The 17,808-nt window shown below is 36.1% G+C and overlaps 1 protein-coding gene across 6 annotated transcripts in view; it reads right to left on the bottom strand.

Annotated features, from left to right (window-relative positions):
- Positions 1 to 17,808, bottom strand: part of NIPBL (NIPBL cohesin loading factor) — a 163,419-nt gene that overhangs the window by 97,175 nt on the left and 48,436 nt on the right. For all 6 annotated transcript variants that reach the window (XM_084305614.1, XM_084305618.1, XM_084305617.1 and 3 more), the window contains exons 2-4: positions 7,571 to 7,714; positions 5,706 to 5,871; positions 4,566 to 4,696 (exon numbers count right to left, since the gene is read on the bottom strand). In XM_084305614.1, coding sequence (XP_084161740.1) covers positions 4,566 to 4,696; positions 5,706 to 5,871; positions 7,571 to 7,634 — 361 coding nt within the window. In that variant the 5' untranslated portion in view covers positions 7,635 to 7,714. The remainder of the gene's footprint in view (positions 1 to 4,565; positions 4,697 to 5,705; positions 5,872 to 7,570; positions 7,715 to 17,808) is intronic.

Here is a 17,808-nt window from a genome sequence, read left to right as displayed (position 1 = left end):
GCTTGAGAGAGTCCAGAGTAGAGCCACAAGGATGATTAAGGGATTGGAGCATCTCCCTTATGATGAAAGGCTGAGGGAACTGGGTCTCTTTAGCTTGGAGAAGAGAAGACTGAGGGGGGTGGCCTTACTAATGTTTATAAATAAGCAAAGGGCGAGTGTCAGGAGGATGGAGCCAGGCTCTTCTCGGTGACATCCTGTGATAGGACAAGGGGCAACGCGTGCAAGCTGGAACATAGGTTCTGCTTAAATACGAGAAGGACCTTCCTCACAGTGAGGGTGACAGAACACTGGAACAGGCTGCCCAAAGGGGTTGTGGAGTCTCCTTCTCTGGAGACATTCAAAACCCACCTGGACACATTTCTGTGTGACCTGATCTAGGTGTTCCTGCTCCAGCAGGAGTATTGAACTAGATGATCTTTTAAGGTCCCTTCCAATCCCTATCATTCTGTGATTCTGTGACTCTGGAAGTTGAAATGGTGAAAGTACAAATAAATTTACACGACTTTCAATGAGGTGATTTTAGCTATGAGACATTTGATTCTGTCATTAAACAGCATCAAAATCCACGTGCAAATTGGGAAGGGCAAGTGACCCAAAATCCACATGCAAATTGCAGCTTGGGATTAGCAAGTGACCCACGGAAGGCTGACAGCAGTCCACAATTCAGAGTGCCTGGGAGTCATCAATCCTTGAATTACTATCACTGATTTCAGTTACTGCAATATTTGCACACAGAAAACTTGTTTCATAAATCCTCCCTTTTACTTTCTTTTCTCTTCCCTGTTTTACCAGCAGAGATGTGATAATCCCCCAGGAATGCAGCCGTTACTACCTTCCCAGAAGGTGTACCAGAAGGTGTAAAGTGCTGCATTCCAACCAGATTAACACACACAAACTATCCCAGAGTAGGAGTGAAAGTCCCTAGTTGTCCTGAAAAAATAAGAAACCTCCATATGTCACTGAAAAGATCATTTCATTGTCCTGAGTAACAGAAGGGGACACATCAACTCCTACGAAATTTGCTTCAATGGACACTGGTTGCCTTGCACAGAGGCAGGTGGCAAGGAATCTTCCACCCACAGGTAAAAGCCACAGAGATGCACTTGCAAGTCATCCATCCCCCAGCCACTTCTCATACAGTGTTTTTTTGCTACAGGAAGTTCCCTGAGTCCACATGCAAGTTCACATGTTGCAGATGCTCTCGCCAGAGGATAGGATACTCACCAGCTAGTTACAATTTTATTTTATTTTTTATTTTTTGCGAAACTACGAGCCCTTAACAATGAGTGTGGTGAGGCCCTGGCACAGGCTGCCCAGAGAAGCTGTGGCTGCCCCATCCCTGGCAGTGCTCAAGGCCAGGCTGGATGGGGCTTTGGGCAGCCTGGGCTGGTGGGAGGTGTCCCTGCACAAGGCAGGGTGTTGGGACCAGGTGATCTTTAAGTTCCCTTCCAACCCAAACCATTCTGTGATTCTGTGATTAAAATTCATACATAGAAAGCTGACAGAACGTGCCCATATTAAAACTAAACAGATACCATACAATTTTATATAAACTATACAGATCAAGGTTCATTTTATGTTTAAAGCAAAGGATGCACTTTTAAAATACTTTAAAAACATATTTGGTTTCTCCTCCCTAAATTTTGAAAACATTTTGAAACACAGATGTGACATGCTTTGGTTTGAAAGATTTTTTTTTTTAAAAAACATGTAATTTAAAAGAAAAAGCCACAGCTTATTCTGTGACAGACAGTTCTCACTTGTGTATCAGGAGCTGGGGTGATGGGCGACAAGATAGGGTGGAAGAGAAATAAGAGGACAGTGGCACAAGGAGGATGCAATCTGACAACTGAAACAAAAAAGTCTGTCCAAAGTAATGATGAAAATGAGGCCAGCATAAAAATAAGCCCCAAAAATTTAGTATTTAAGTTCTTGTCATATCACTATGTAGCAGATTTATGGCTGCACTGTGTATGTACATACCTGAAATATTTTAAAATTTCTTTTAACTGCAACTTCAGTTTTGGAAGTTGGTAGTGTTTGATTCTAAGAAAACATTATCCCAGTAAAAAACACTCCTCTAACAAGTTTCCTTAACATATACTCCTGATTTTGACTATTTTTTAAATTTATTTTTAAAAAGAAGAGCGATACACAATTCCATTTCAGCATTCCTACTAAATGCCAAAGAATGCACTATATAAAAATGCAGCTCAAGATCACAGAAAAAGTCTATGATCTATGATTCAAGTGTATTATAGCATCATGCATGTTTAAACTAGTATTGCTGAGGTGATTTTTCAGTAAGACAGATGCTCATTTGAAAGTGTACATCTGCAATGTTCTTCCCTTTTATAGGTACACATGAACTTGCATTCTTGTAAAAATGAAAAAAAATTAAGTAATTGACACTTGGATAGATGCACAAAATTTTGATCCAAAAAAGGGGCACAAGCTGTGGTAAATAGTTTTAAGTGAATTTTAAGACCTTTGTGAACCCTAAGCTATGTTATGAATACTAACCTTTAGCAAAACATTATTTTAGTTTACCTTCCAACAAGTATCTCTGCCAAGAGACAGAGCCAAAGTGCTGAGAGGGAAAACTGGACAGGAGAACAAACCAAAGAAGCGTCCACATAATACCTCGTTCTTGTGCTGTTCACGGAATCACAGAAGGGTTGAGGTTGGAAGGTGCCTTTGGAGGCCATCTGTCCCCTGCTCAAGCAGGGCCACCTACAGCAGGTTGCTGAGGTCTGTGTCCAGGCAGCTTTTGAAGATCTCCAAGGAGGGAGAACACCACAAGCTCTCTGGGCAACCTATGCCAGTGCTCTGTTACCTCCACAGTACAGAAGCACTTCCTGATGTTCAGGTGGAAACTCCTGTGTTCCAGTTTGTGCCCATTTGTCCTGGCACAGCTGAAAAGAGCCTGGCTTCATCCCCTTCACACCCTCCCTTCACATATTTATAGACACTGATGAGATCCCCCTTGAGCCTCCTCTTCTCAAGGCTGAGAGTCTCTCAGCCTCACCTCACAGGAGAGGTGCTCTAGTCCCTTCATTATCTTGGTGGCCCTCCATCAGACTCTTTCCAGTATGTCCATGTCTCTCTTGTACTGTATAGGGTGGAAGTGGACACAGTACTTGAGCTGTAGCCGTACTGTCACTGAGTAAAGGGAAGGATCACCTCAACCTGCTGGCAATAGTTTGCCTGCCTAATGCAGCCAAGAATACCTCTGGCCTTCTTAGTGACAAGGACACATTGCTGACTCATGTTCAACTCGGAATCCAACAGGACATCTAGGTCCTTTTCTGCTAAGCTGCTTTCCAGATATTTACACAGATATTTGCCAAACCAATGTCTCACTTTCACATTGGTAGACAATTATTTTACCCTATAAAACTGGTGCAAAACTGATTCAAGCATATGTTCTTTGTGGTACCACTCTGCATACTATCAGGATAGTCACAACTCTTCCCACCACTGGAAAAACTGTGTTTTGCCATGGCTGCCAATGAACACAAAACCCGGAGGTTGTTATCAGAGCTCAAATTTCAGGATCAGTGAACTTCCAAATATATAGCACTGTCCCTAACTTTTTCATTCACGAAAATGCCTCCATTCTTTCAAAGAACATTACATGTTCTGTCCTAAGCAAGTTCTTTTCGAATATTATAAGGCTTTTTACTGAGTAGGGTAGGTGAGTGAACTTAAATCATCTAATTATTTCTTTTTTCCTCCTTACAAAAACATTCCACTCTTTCCATCTGCTGTAAACTCTTATAACTATTTATATTTCTACTATGTATTTTCTACTATAATATATCTACTATATATTTTCTACTAAGTGCTAGCAAAACTTTATCCTCACACTGCAGAAACTGGAAATTCTCTTACTCATTTTATGCTTTAGTATTTAAAGAATAGATTTCAGGTGCAAGAAAAAATCTCTTCAGATTTTAAACTATCATCTGTCCAACTAATCCTTTTCTTTGTGTCTTCCTTTCTCCATCTTTGCTATCCAGCAGCAAACACCTTAGAAGAGAAATCAGCTGTCAAAATACTACAATCTGTATTGCATTACCAATTGCTGAGAAGAGGAATGGCAGCGAAGAACTTATGTATGATTCATTCAACCTTAATCCTTACCCAAGAACTACCACTCACTGCAACGATAAACTGTAGTTTTACAGATTTTCAGTAAGATTAAGGCATAGTTTTCCAACTTCAATTAGTTACTAAGACAAATATATAAACTTAGCATGAAAGAAATCCAAATAAAATGTTTTCAAAATAAAATTCAGTCAATCCTCCTATAAAGTTACCTACACTTCTGTAGGTAAATTAAACATTATTTTCACAAAAATACCCTGTGGAGTTATTTCAGTGCTTATCCTAATGCAAACACTTGTTGAAGATGACAAGATACATACCTTTGTATCAGTATCAGATACAAGGTAAGGCATAAACATCACAGATGCAGTCTATATGTATTTGTTGTTAGTATCAGTCCCTTTAACTTACAGAACAACATAAAATACAATCAGTAAGTAATCAGCAATCCTTACCACTTTGTACCCCATATCTGTTTTGCATGCTTTTCTCCCTGAAAACATTAGGATTCCTTGCCAGGATGGCCTGCAGCAAGACTGGTATATCTCCTTCTGGATCATCGCTGCCAAGGTTATCTTTCAATTCTCTGCAATTGTGGAAATAAACAAATAAAGAAGCAAATGCATTTTCAAATTTTAAGAAACCACAGTCAAGTAAAAAACAACAACAACAAAAACAATTAAAATAATTTACTGCTAAAATAAAGGAAAAAACAAGTCTGCAAAGCACTGTTCCCTGCCTCTGTTTTTTTTTCTCTTCTTTAAAGAACGGAAGGAAAACTATTCCTACCAGTCTTCAAAATTAGTTTCTGTTATTAAGCACATATATCCATGGCTGTCATTTTCAAGATATTATAAAAGTTTCTTATGCCCCCTTTTGTATTTCTGTAGCATCAAAAAAGTATTGTGGTAGTGAAAACAAGATACGCATAAATGTGTAATATTCAGATGGTATATTTTATTACAAAAATTGACATCACAGAATTCCCTCTGAACTACTAAATATCTATTAGATTTTCCACAAATACATCAGTGTTTTCATTTATTGTTTGTTTGGTGTACTTTTAAAAACTATGTTCATTTGCTCAAGACAATTTATTGAAGTATGTAGGAAAAAGACAATGCTGTCAATGTAAGACAATTTAAAGGACAACATGCAAAACTGAACAAAACGTATATAACAAAAAGTGGACACTTGCTGATTCAGTTCTTACAGTGCTAAAGGTCAACACCTGATCAGGGTCTTACCAGTGAGTTTCTTTTTGTGTATTACTGGATATATAATTTGTCTATATGCAGTATTCACCACAGTGTAATAATAAGTAACTGTTGCACAGCCAATACCAATATGAGTTTGCGCTCATAACTACCATTATGGAACAAGCAGCAGATCCATAAAAACACACCGTTATTCTTCAGGGCTACTTGACCGTAACAACTGACTCTTATATAGTGTTAATCTGATAAGAAAGCCTAAGAAAACAAACTGCATGTTCTGATCTTCAGATTCTCACAAACATCCATCTCAAACCAATTCATTTTAGTCTCAAGGAATAAGGACAGTAATGTAATATAGCTTAAGTTCAAAATACATACATGTGATCTGTTGACACCTGATTGAGACTGTGGACAAGCTGTGAAACCAGATTTTCATCCCTGCAAGCCAGAAGGCAGTTCACCTCTTCAGCTATCCGTCCATTGAAGAGTAGGCTTTTTGTTGTTGTAGCAGGTAAAGGTGATGGAAGAGGCAGCTGGTTCAAAACTGTTATTAGAAGACAGAGAGAAGTTACAAATCATTTCACAGAACATGATCATACAAAGATGTACAACCTCATGGTTTATTCTTCTCCTGTTGCATTCACTTCTGTGCAAGGTGTCTTCTCAAGAAAAGGCTAGGGTTGTTGGTTGGTATGATCATTATGGTGTTAATTCACTCAAAATATCTATAAATCTTGGTAAAGGGATTTATATGTTTAATGAAAGACCCATCTCAATATTTCAGTCAGATTACAAATGAGCATACTACACTTACAGAGTGCATTCTTCGCTCGACGTGCATAAGAAGGACGTATATCAACTCATAAACCTCAATCAGATTATCAGTAGTATTATATACACAAGAGAAGAGTAAGCCAGAAGAGGGCAAAAAACAAGCTATTAGATAAGTCACTTTCATGGATACAAGAAACAAGCTGACCCAGACTTCCCAGGGTGATTAAGGCTCTGAGATAATGGTTTTAACTAAACAATTAGAAATAGTTTCAGAGAAACAAACAAGCAAACAAAAAAATAGATGAAATATTTTCATATAGTTTTCAATAGTTTCTAAACATCAGATGAATACTACAATATACGCAACTAGTACAAGGGGTGATCCACCCAAGAGAGTTCAATATTTCAAAAACATCTGTGCAAGGAGTTTGGCCAGTAACTTCAACCAATTATGTATTTTGACTTTCTTTAGAACCTTGTTGGCAAATATTTAATGCTGGAAAATTTCCCATAGCCCAGAAACTTATGATTTGCATCCTTATGGCCCACTGTTAGATACAGATACACATACATATATGTGCATATATAACTAGTATCTTCCAGTTTGAAATTTCAGAATACCAGAAAGCCACAAAGAAGAGTGTTTTTTTCTTGAATACATCTGCTCTTTTTTTTTTTTTTAATTGTTTTTGCTTTAAACTGTAGGCAATTAAATTCAGTTATTGGTTATATAACTTCGGTTTCTCTTTGAAAACTTTCCTGTATTTCAACAGTATGGTAACAGTCATTTTTCTTTCCTTGCATTTTGTCTTCCTGATGTATTTAAAGAGAGATCACAAACCTTACCTGCTCCATACATAGGCTGAACATGTGGTATCCCTGCCTATAGCTGGGAAGTTGGAACTAGAGTATCTTTAAGGTTCCTTTCAACCCAAACCATTCTATGATTCTGCGATTCTATGAAAAAAGAAGCCTCATAGACTGAGATGCTTAGTTCCATTCTAGCAGCCCATATTAAGTAGAGCAAATTTTGTACCTTGACAAAAACTAAGGAAATATTTTTCAATATATTCAGCATATTTCACAGCTCTTTTTTGATTATACGTTTTACGAAGGTCTTTTATCATTCTTTTGTTTTTCTTTTATTTGTGGGATACCCAGAAACAGTTCTGAATGATTAACTACTTTTTGATTAACTTAAGCATCAGGTTTAAGGTTCTTTTCTTTTTGTTTGTTTTTAAATCTAGAATTCACTACATGTTAAAATTAGCATTATCTAACTTGATTACATTTTTAAAATTCACGTGATGGAAAAATTAACCTTTTAAATGCCAAACCTAATTTCAAACAGATTTACTTTTTAAATGTAACTTTTATAATAAAAATATTTTTACTATTTTGAAAATACAGGTATTTGCTGAAAAGGTAGAAAGAAATATATAAAAGATGAGGAAAAGAAGAATACTTACGGTCTGTAAGACTAGCAATCCCTGCAAGAGTAGTGATGGGAACATGAGGCATATCCCCATTCATCCTGAAATTCTGGGATGGTAGTGCCTACACAGATATTTTAGTTCAGGTGCCAGCTATCATTACTTCCCATCTCCCAAGCACTAAAGGAAAAAAAAAAACAAAAACAAACGTTTACTTAAAAGTCTTTAAAATTCAATAATATAAATGAAATGCAGACCATAACCTCTGCTGTATTCTAAGTACATCTCATTAAGAATAGGTAGAACAACGTGGAATTTCAATATCAAATGACATTAAGCAATCAAAATGCAGGCAAAAATGATGCAAGATAAGGCAAAAGAAAAAATTTTCTCAGTATATACAGCACTAAACCAATAGTCGGTTACCAATATGGTTATTAAATATACAAGGACAATTAAAAGGTAACGAATTTTATACCTTATTTTGAAAACTAGTCAAAAAACAAAAAATCAGTAGCAAAACCTCTGTTGGTTCACAATACAGTGAAGAGTGCTTAATCCATAACCAGTTTAACTACTTAGCTGCTACATTCTCTTCTCAATTTTGGAGAAGGAAGTATTTTTCATACAAGAGATGGCTACCAAAAATAAAAGGAATAATATACATATGCAAGAATCAAGGAAACAATGTGACAAATAAAAAATCTTAGTGAATTTTAAAAGAAGTATCTGTTTCAAAATTAATCTGATAATATGTCTTAAATATTAAACACCCTCTGGTAAAACTGCTGCTTGGAAGTGTATCCCCTATTCCACAAAAATAAAAGGCTTCATCCCACTAAACCAGCTTGTTTGTTTCCTGTAAATGGTACAGCTTGAATTCTGTGGGAGAGGAATTTGCAGGTGGCTTCGCACTGTTTCACACATCCCTGAATTAGAGGTAATGAGGAAACAAGCGGTAGAAACAAAAACTTGAGCAAGGTTGAGATAAAGTAAATTGTCTACAGTGTTAAAGATGAGCTTTGGGCAGTGGCCAATTGCTGGCTGGCTCGAGGAGCATGTCTGAGGGTCTCTAACCAACTGTATGACAGATTCAGGCCCGTGGACAGCACGTGGGGCTATTGGGAAAGTATATGTATTAGTGAAAAAGGGCAATAAAGGTCTCCTGTTCAAGAGCCATCAGGAGTCTGTGTCATTATTCAACAAAAGAGTAGGTATTTGTTTATTCAGTTTTCACTAACTGTAAAGATTCCAATTGCACTGAAGTCTACATGACTAAAAAAAAAAAAAAAAAAGTCATAAAGTCATCATAATAATTTCAATTGCAACTGCAAAATTACAAAGTTTACAAAGATCACACATTACAGTCCACTATTATTACACTAATGACAAAAATTGAGTGTAATACACCCTAAAGAGAAACAAAATAAATTAAAGGAAAGGAGCTTGATTATATATTTATACGTGTACCTACTATAGACAGGTATCTGTGTTAACAGCGAAATAGTAAGAATTCTTCTGTAACATTTATGTTGCCTACTAAAGGTGCTGAAATCATGATTTGCTTTTATTACCGTACAAACCAACATTTTTGTGAATCAGATACACGACATATACAAAACAAAAGAATGCTGGCATTTCCTTAATAATTCTTATTTCTTTCTTTTGTATTCCAACACCAATACCAATATACAGGACACCCCTGCTAATAAATACATACAGATTCCAAGCAAAGTAAGGAAACTGCAGATTTTAAGTCTTCTATTGAAAGTTTTTGTGAATTACCAAAGCTGACGTTTCAGTTTCCCTATATGCATGCAACCTGAATTCTTTGAAAAACATACCAACACTGAGGTTAAACAGAACTGACAGTGAGCTGACTTCCTTTGCTACACCTGCTGCAGTCTCATACTTTACCACTAAAATACATTTGTTTATTAAAAATATAGTACATTACAGGTGCAAAATCTAGCTAAGGAAACTGCTGCAGACAGATAGACTTTGTGGTTTGGGTTTTCGGGGTTTTGTTTTGAACCAGGAGAAAACAGCTTTCATACACCCAGAGCAGCTTCAAATACTAGTCGAGGTTCTTTACCTGAAACTAACACCAAGATATGCAGAATTTCAGTGGTTTCCTACTTCCATAAATAAACAATTCTTTAAAACAAACAAACAAACAAAACCCCTACAAACTTACAACCTAACTTTTTCCATGATGAGTCGGCAACACCAAACCCGCAAGAGCTGTTAACACTTCTGAATTAAATTATATGTACAATAGAAAGGTCATGTCTGATAATCTGCTTCTCCTGACTGAAAACATATCAACGCTGACTAAAGCCGTAACAGTAGGCAGTATTATTAGAAACTCTGTGTGCAATGCTGATGCAAGGAAAAAAAAAAAAAAAGCCTTATCACTTTCACTTCCTGATAGCCTGGGGAAGGTGTAAACATCGGAGGCAGTCACTATCGATGCAAGTTCTTTCCCGGTATTACTGCCACAATAATTAAATTATATAGGTATTCAGCAGGGAAAAGGGAAAATTCCCCCAAAACCAGATAGATTGGAAGCCTTCTCTGCAGCTACACAATAAAAAACCCAAGCTGGCAAGGTCCAGACCTGGGACTGCAGCAAGCTCGGATGGTCAGGAGAAGGGCAAACTTTCTTTGTAAGAGGAACGTAGAAGGGATTAGTTTGTTTAGCTAACAAAACAAAGGTCAAGAGGGAACGTGGTTGCTCTCTATATGGCAGTCAAATGAGGGTGAAAAGGAGGAATGCTAAAGGCCAATGCTAACACAACAATACGTGGAGGAATGAATGCAAGCAATGGGGAAATCAGAACAGAGCTTCTCACCATGAGAGCAGTCACTTTCTGGAACAGCCTCCTCCTAGCAGTATAGACAAGTAATACCATTACTTTAAAGATGGATCGTGCAGATGTTACAGAAGGGACAGGATGTGGTTGCCTGCACCAGCAGGGAACTCAGCATGGTGATTCAAGAAGACTCTTACAGGACTACGCTATTGTAAGTGTGATGATTGATGTGAGTAAACAGATGAGAATAGAAAAAAAATAGAAAAAAAAAAAAAAAAAAAAAGAGAGATTGATGGGATTAAGCAATGAGATTAGTTTATACAGCAAACACAATACAAAGAAACCACATGGGTATATTTGGGTCCAAATATTACATCTGTTGTGTTCAGAGCAAAGTTGCATCTGTTATACAACTGGCAAAAAGGTGGAATTCAATTCCAGAGCTAGAGGCTGAGGTCCGGTGAAACTTAATATTAGAATTTGCTGTCACCAAGAACATTAATAAAATCACTCGTTTAAGGAATTCAAATATCAAGCAGCTAGGGAAGAAAGAACTGACAGCTCAAGACAAAATAGGTTCTTTCATACAAACTAGCCTAACTGCATACAACAATTAACAGCTTGACTGATGAACAACTTTATATATTTTTTTAATTCCTGAACTATAACAAGAATTAAAAGTAGTATATTATAGCACCTTACAATCAGTCAAGCAGAATCAAAATTTATCAATATTTAGATAATATTATACACTATCATCTTTGTACAGTAGTTTTTACAGGTGGTACAGAAGTTCTTCCTCTAGACGTGAAAAAACGAAACATAATTAGTATTGGTTCAATTAAGGAAATTAAAGAACTGCATGAGAAAACTTAAACACTGAATCAGAGCGTAGCAGTTGAAACAGAGAAGTACATGTCCAATTTACATGTATGCAAAACAGGTATTGCATATTCAGTATATACTTATCTAGATTCTTATTCTCGGTAAAGCAATGGATACTGTAAAAGACCTTCCAGGGAGGAAGAAACTACAGAGCACAAAGAAAGTTACACAAAGAACCCCTTAGTGAAAAGAAAACGTTGAAAGGGCAGCCTATATTAAGAATAATATATGAAAATATATCATCATAATACACAATAAAAACAAGAAGCCAAAGCACGACAGCAAATAAAATTGAAAGTTTATGCTATGGATAATATATTTTTTTGAACTACACAATTAAAGTGCTACTTCAGTATGTTTCTTTCCCACCCCCCTCCTTTTTTTTTCTTTTTTCTTTTTTTTCTTTTTTTTTTTTTTACATATTGCAGCATCTGACTCTCAAACAAAACTGTAGGATTCTGACCGCTGGTTATCACACAAAATTCAAGTCGTGCATTTATGAATTGCTCCCCTTGGTTGAAACATGTTCTCATCTCCTTAACAACAATACCATTTTTTACATGGCTTAGCTATATTCATGCATGAGAGTGGTAGAAAACAAAATAAAGGGAAAAGTCTGCCTATATACAGTAACACACAGGCTCAGCAGAAAGCTCCATAACCAAACTTGGCATTCAGAAATTTAGTATGTTTCTTTAAATATTTCATTCTTCATACTCCGGAGTATTCCTTATTATATCTTTATATTTAAAAAAAAAAAAAGGTATATATGACTGACCTAATACATTTCTGAGATTAGAGGCAAAATTAGGTGAATTAAAATTAAATTTAGGAATAGCTATAGTAGAGTAGGACTCTATTTTTCTTTTTAAAAAGCATTCTATTAAATAGAACAGTTTAAATACAGTAACTGAAACTAAATGAAACACAGTAAGTCTTTCAAATATTTTCATTCTAACTAAAAATGCAGTTAGTGGTTTTCATTTCTTATATGTGGGGCGGTATTGTATTGATATAACCACAGCACCATGATTAAAGCTGATTTCTGCAGCTGCACACTCAAAAGTAAACCAGAACAGCTTATATATTAGTTGTTTTATAATTTAAGTGGAGCAGTAGAGTTTTCTTTTAAATCAGCAAATGGGCTACTATAGATTTAAGAATCTTTGCCTCATATTTTGTTTTAAACTTCATTACCTTGCAATAAACTAGTTTTCTTAGTACTACATATAGATGAATCTCTCCTAATTATCAGTCTACAAGCTAATCCCTAGAGAAAAATAAAGAAATACATAAATAAATGAATTCAGCAACGCGGGGACAAACAGAAAGAGAGCATGAATGAATGAATATCCTCTAGTTCTCATTCAAGATCCTGAGCAGAGTTAATAATACAGACATAACCCACAAGAGGGCAGACTTCTGGTTTCAAAATCAGAGCTACAGTTTAATACAACAATAGTAATTCTGTTAAAAGTTTCCAGATCTAAACGCTTTAATATATATTAAGGAAGGAGATATGGTTACTAAAACACTGTCTAACACTTAGGTTACATGAAAAAAGCTAACACATTCGTTCACGATATTATTCACAAAAAAGTTCTTACCACTAACTCAATCTTGTAAAGTCAGCGTCAGAAATGATTAGTTATTGATCACTGATGGAGCTCTCTTAAGGTTAAATAGTAACTCAAGGAACTATAAAGCCACCTGATACAAACCTAACTTCAATTACCAGATTAGGACTGGGAGCATGTGGCTGTGAGGGGGATTGGGAGGGGTAGGGATAAAGGGCGATCAGAAAGCGGGAAAACTCATCATTAACAATAAAAGCCTCTGAAAGCACATCAGCCCAGGAAATTCACATTACATACAGAATAGTTTTGGGAAAAAAAAGAAAAAAGAAAAAAAAAAAGATACAAAAACCAAATCCAGACGAAGTTCAGTGTGTTAATGAAATCTGTGTGTTTGGCTCATCAGCAAGTGGCTCTGAGTGATGCTGACAAAGTCAGTGAAAGGTTAAGAAGTTTGAGATAAAAATTATATAACAAAATTCCTAAACCAGTTTAAATGTAATGTGTTTTCTGAAATCAATTCAAATAGTAGCTGTTCAAATCACTATACATAACTACGGTAAAGAAAGAAGCCTTAGTGAAAAGTACTGCCCTGGGCCAGCTGTAAGTTGCTTCTGGATATAGAGCTGCCTTTAGAAAAAAAAAAAAAAAATAAAAATACAGCAACCAGCTTCTCCCCATGCAGCTACTTCCACCATACCCTGCTCGCCGCTGCTGTAACAAGTAACAAGGACACAGATGCCTGTGCTGCTGCCCACGAGCTGCTCGTGGCAGGGGCACGCAGTAAATGGCAGCAAGCACCAGTAAAGGTGGTGGAAGCACCCAGAACACGAGAGGTCTATGGGTTCAAGGAAAGAACCTTGGTGCAGATCACAAGCACTGATCCTGCCAGGGTATACTACCATCAGATGTAATTGTGCTTTACACCCCCTAATGGCACTACCTCGCAAGGGAGGGGAGTTAACACAATCAGACCAAACCATATTAATAATAAATAAATAAATTCAATAAATTTAATAACAACAATAATAATAAATATAAAAAACACAACCCATCACCAAAACCCAGATGAAGCCACGCACAGAGAGCAAATACCTACGGGTAGCGCAGCTTCCCCGATCTACACTACGTGAATGTCTAGCAGGAAATACTGACTTTTCTTGCTTCATTGGAAATACAAAGGGTGAATATTGACTTGAAGCGTTTCCTGAAAAGAAGGACAAGGTCCCTAACAGCATTAAGATCCTAATCTGTTAAAGCCATTTCCTTCTACTAAACACATGAAACTTCTCTCATTTATTCATTTTAATATATATAAAATTTTAAAAGTACTTATAAACAGTGTTCTCCACTTAAAAACAACATCTTAAATATTTAATTCAGTGCCTTAAGCTAGGAACTTTTTAAAAGGAGCCTCATACACCAATATTTAAGTACTATTTAAAAGCCTATTCATTCAGGCAACACAACGTGTCTCAAAAAATCACAGAAAACCAAACTGTATTTATTAAGTGTTGTGATGATCAACAAGTGCAGCTTATTGCGGCCACAGAGGAAGCACCCCTCTTCATGAGAGAAGTCATACAAGATTGAGTCACTGATAATTCACACCTAAACCAAGTAAGTGATACACTTTGAAAAGTTAAATTGTATTGTGTGTGAAGAAATATTCTGTATTTTATAACTTTTAAGAGCTATTAGACATGAAATAGCTCAGCAGGTCAGTTACGTTCACCAGCTCTGCAAAATAAAGCAGCTAAAACTTCTGTCTGGGAGAAAGAGTTAAACAGTTATTAGTGCTGCTTTTACATCTTTTTAAACAGAAACCAAAAGTATCCTCTTTATGAGCCTCTCCCTTCAGGTGAAAGATTCAGACCCTACGGAGCACTATTGAAGTATTTTTGTCCTTCAGAAGCAAACATAGGATTAACACATAAAAAAATAACTTTGCTTGGAAGAAGCGGTCAGGAGAACTTCACAAAAAAAGGGAAACCTGCAAAACTTAGGTAGTTCATATACCTTATTTCCCATCTATGCTATATATTCCACATAAAATTTTCATTGCAACTAACAAAGTACATCTCTAGTTGTGATTGATTCAGTGAGCACAGCACCTCCTTAGACATGCAAGTAAACTCTCAGATACAGCTAAGAGGCAATTAAAAGGGTTCATTTGGCGGGTCACCGCTGTCAAAGACAGGGAGCACTGTAGGACGCAGCACACATCTTTGTTACTGAAATAGTTGTGACAGAGGTATAAAAAAGCTATTACTAAATTGTTTTTTCCAATCTTTTCTTGAATGTCTCATTTCGTAACTGGTAGTAATGCTGCCCTTTTCCAAAAACAGCTGTGCACTTAAAATTATTTGTTTTACAAACTTTTCTTTCTTTAGTTAAACTAGATCTTTAACCAGGGATGGCTGAAAGCCAAGTGACCAAAAATACTTAATTCTGGATTTTTTTCAAGCTTTTAATCTTGCATTTCTGTCTTTGAATTCTCTCAGTGATTCATAAACTTTTATTAAACAATACTGGGAAGAAATGGGCTGAGGCTTTCTAAAATTATTAGAGTGAGGGACAGAAAGTCTTGATCTTTTGGCAAAAAAATATTAAATAATTCAGTGTTTTTACTACCTATGTGCAGAACCACATAAAAAGCTTTGTTTGTACTTTCCTATTGAATGCATTTGCAAAATTATTGGTAATACTGTTATTTTTGTAGTTATATAGTATTCCCTACAGAAAATTTGCTCTGGTCTGTTTTACAAGAGGAGTACTGCTCATGTAATAGACAGATAGAAGAATCTAAGAAAAATATGGTTTCTAACACTAGAAAAGATTACAAAATAATTCATGGAATTTAGCGTTTCAATTAAAATTACTAACATTTTGCAAAACCACACTGCTTAGAAAGATTAAACACGAGAGCAAGAGTAACATTAAAAGAAATAAATGCAGTGTTAGTGTTTAATAAATAAACAATAAATAATTTATTACTTAACAGTAAATAATTGTGGAAGACTTCAAATATGAAAATTTTCATCTCAGTAACTGATTTTAGTTAGTGTTCATATTCTAAAACTGAGTATTTAATACACTTTTTTCTGCACACTGATTTTGCAATCCTAAAATGCAGAGCTCCACGATTCTGTGACTAGAAAAGTCTAATTAATGTCAGGAGTCCCTGACTTTTATGTTTTGTTTCGTTTTGCTTTCCTTTTTGAAACAGAATCCATCAGGTAGTCATTCCTGACAACATTATAAATAAAGAGAATGTCAACAAGCACGTAAAGCAGCATCCCTACTCAGCCAAGATATCCCTTTTTCCCAGCTGTGAAGACTTCATATGAACAGTATGAATAGTTATCTAAACTTTTGGAGCACAATAAACTCAAAAGGATATCATGGGAAACAAACAGTCAATGGTTGGGAAAGCATGCATATTCAAAGTTATTAATAAGCCCCAAGGCATGCAGCACACGACCTCTAGAGGTACTGTGTTGGAGTTACTGTTAAAATTAGCTCAAATGATTGCCAGCTCACCAGGCGCAACTGGGGCTAGATGGTAACAATCCCTTCTCTCTCAATAGCTAGGAATATTACTATATTGGGGTGTGCTAGGTCTGGGGAAGGATTCGGATGGTTGCCCAGGAAAGTGTCCTGTGTCACCCTGAACTTTTGCTGCTATTGCTGGTTTTCCTATGCCTCCAGTACAAACATGAGAGAAATTTCTTAAGCTCACAAAGCACGCTGACAGGAAGGATGCAGTTATGAGAAAAGCATTTGTTTAAAGCCGTGTCTCTTTCACCTTACTGGCCATCTTCCATATCCTAGTGTTGATAAGCTGCAAATATCACAAATCTAAAGCAAAGCTGCCTGGCAACTGCAGCATCAGTTTGCTAAGCTGCTCACAGGCTATGATCGCTTCAGTTAAACTTAAGCTCCCCATCTTCCAATTTTTTTCAAAAATACCAGTGTCATAACATAAACAAATATTCCATCAATAACAATCAGGTGGAATATGAAAATTATGATGTCCGTGCACAAAAAGGCTTGGGAGCTTTCACTGTTTGACCTCAGCATGTTAAGTGTTCTCAGCTCATCTCCACTGGGTACTGCAGGAATAGTTCCACAAGTTTGTCAAGCACAGCAGGAACACAAAGGAACACAGAATTAGCTGCCAACAGAGCATACTTGCAGAACTAATAATTTGTAGCAAAACAACAGCGAAATATTTGTCTGGATAGGACTACTACAACCCAGTTAGTGTAAAGGAACACTACTTTGAAGAAAATCTCCTTATCCTTAGAGATTCCTGAAAACACTAATCTGATTTATTTATTTGTTTAAAAAACAGATTTAACTATTTCAAATCAGTCTGGATTTTTTCTTCAAACTTAAACATTCAATGAAGTTTAATAGTAAAAAACTGAAATTCAATGAAATGAAATTCAATGAAATCTAGCAGTAAAATATAAACACCTGAATTTGAGCTACTAATTCTGAATGAGAAATATCAATTCAATGTTTAATGTAGCTCAACTAATCCACTTTAAATAAATTCCTCCTGTTTACATTAGAAGCCTTAAGTGTCTTTATGTAGACAAGGCTTGAGCAATCACCTTATTTCTAATTATTTGGACACAGTTAGGCACATCTTCAAATAGTGTATCTGTAATATAGTTTCAATTTAGTTTTTCCATGGAATAAGGAAAAAAATCAGTTTCACATTGTGTATTTCTATCATCACTTCTGGTTTAAACTTGAACAGAATAAAAGTGGGTAGAACAAACAGAAAAAAACAGAAGCACTGTGACATTTAATGATTGAACCATTGCTTGTCTTGAGGGAAAACAATGTCAAAACCAAGGCAAATCACTGGAGACCATGTGAAACACTCTAAGTCATATAAAGAGATTAGACTGTAGGTAATCAATAGCAGATATATATATACACACACACACACACACAGACACATATATTTCACTTAAAAGAGCAA

Source organism: Netta rufina (genome assembly GCF_964035555.1).
Source record: "Netta rufina genome assembly, chromosome: Z".
NCBI classification, from domain to species: Eukaryota; Metazoa; Chordata; class Aves; order Anseriformes; family Anatidae; genus Netta; species Netta rufina.
The sequence above is the reverse complement of the archived record's forward strand: the minus strand, read 5'-3'. Positions and strand labels throughout refer to the sequence as shown.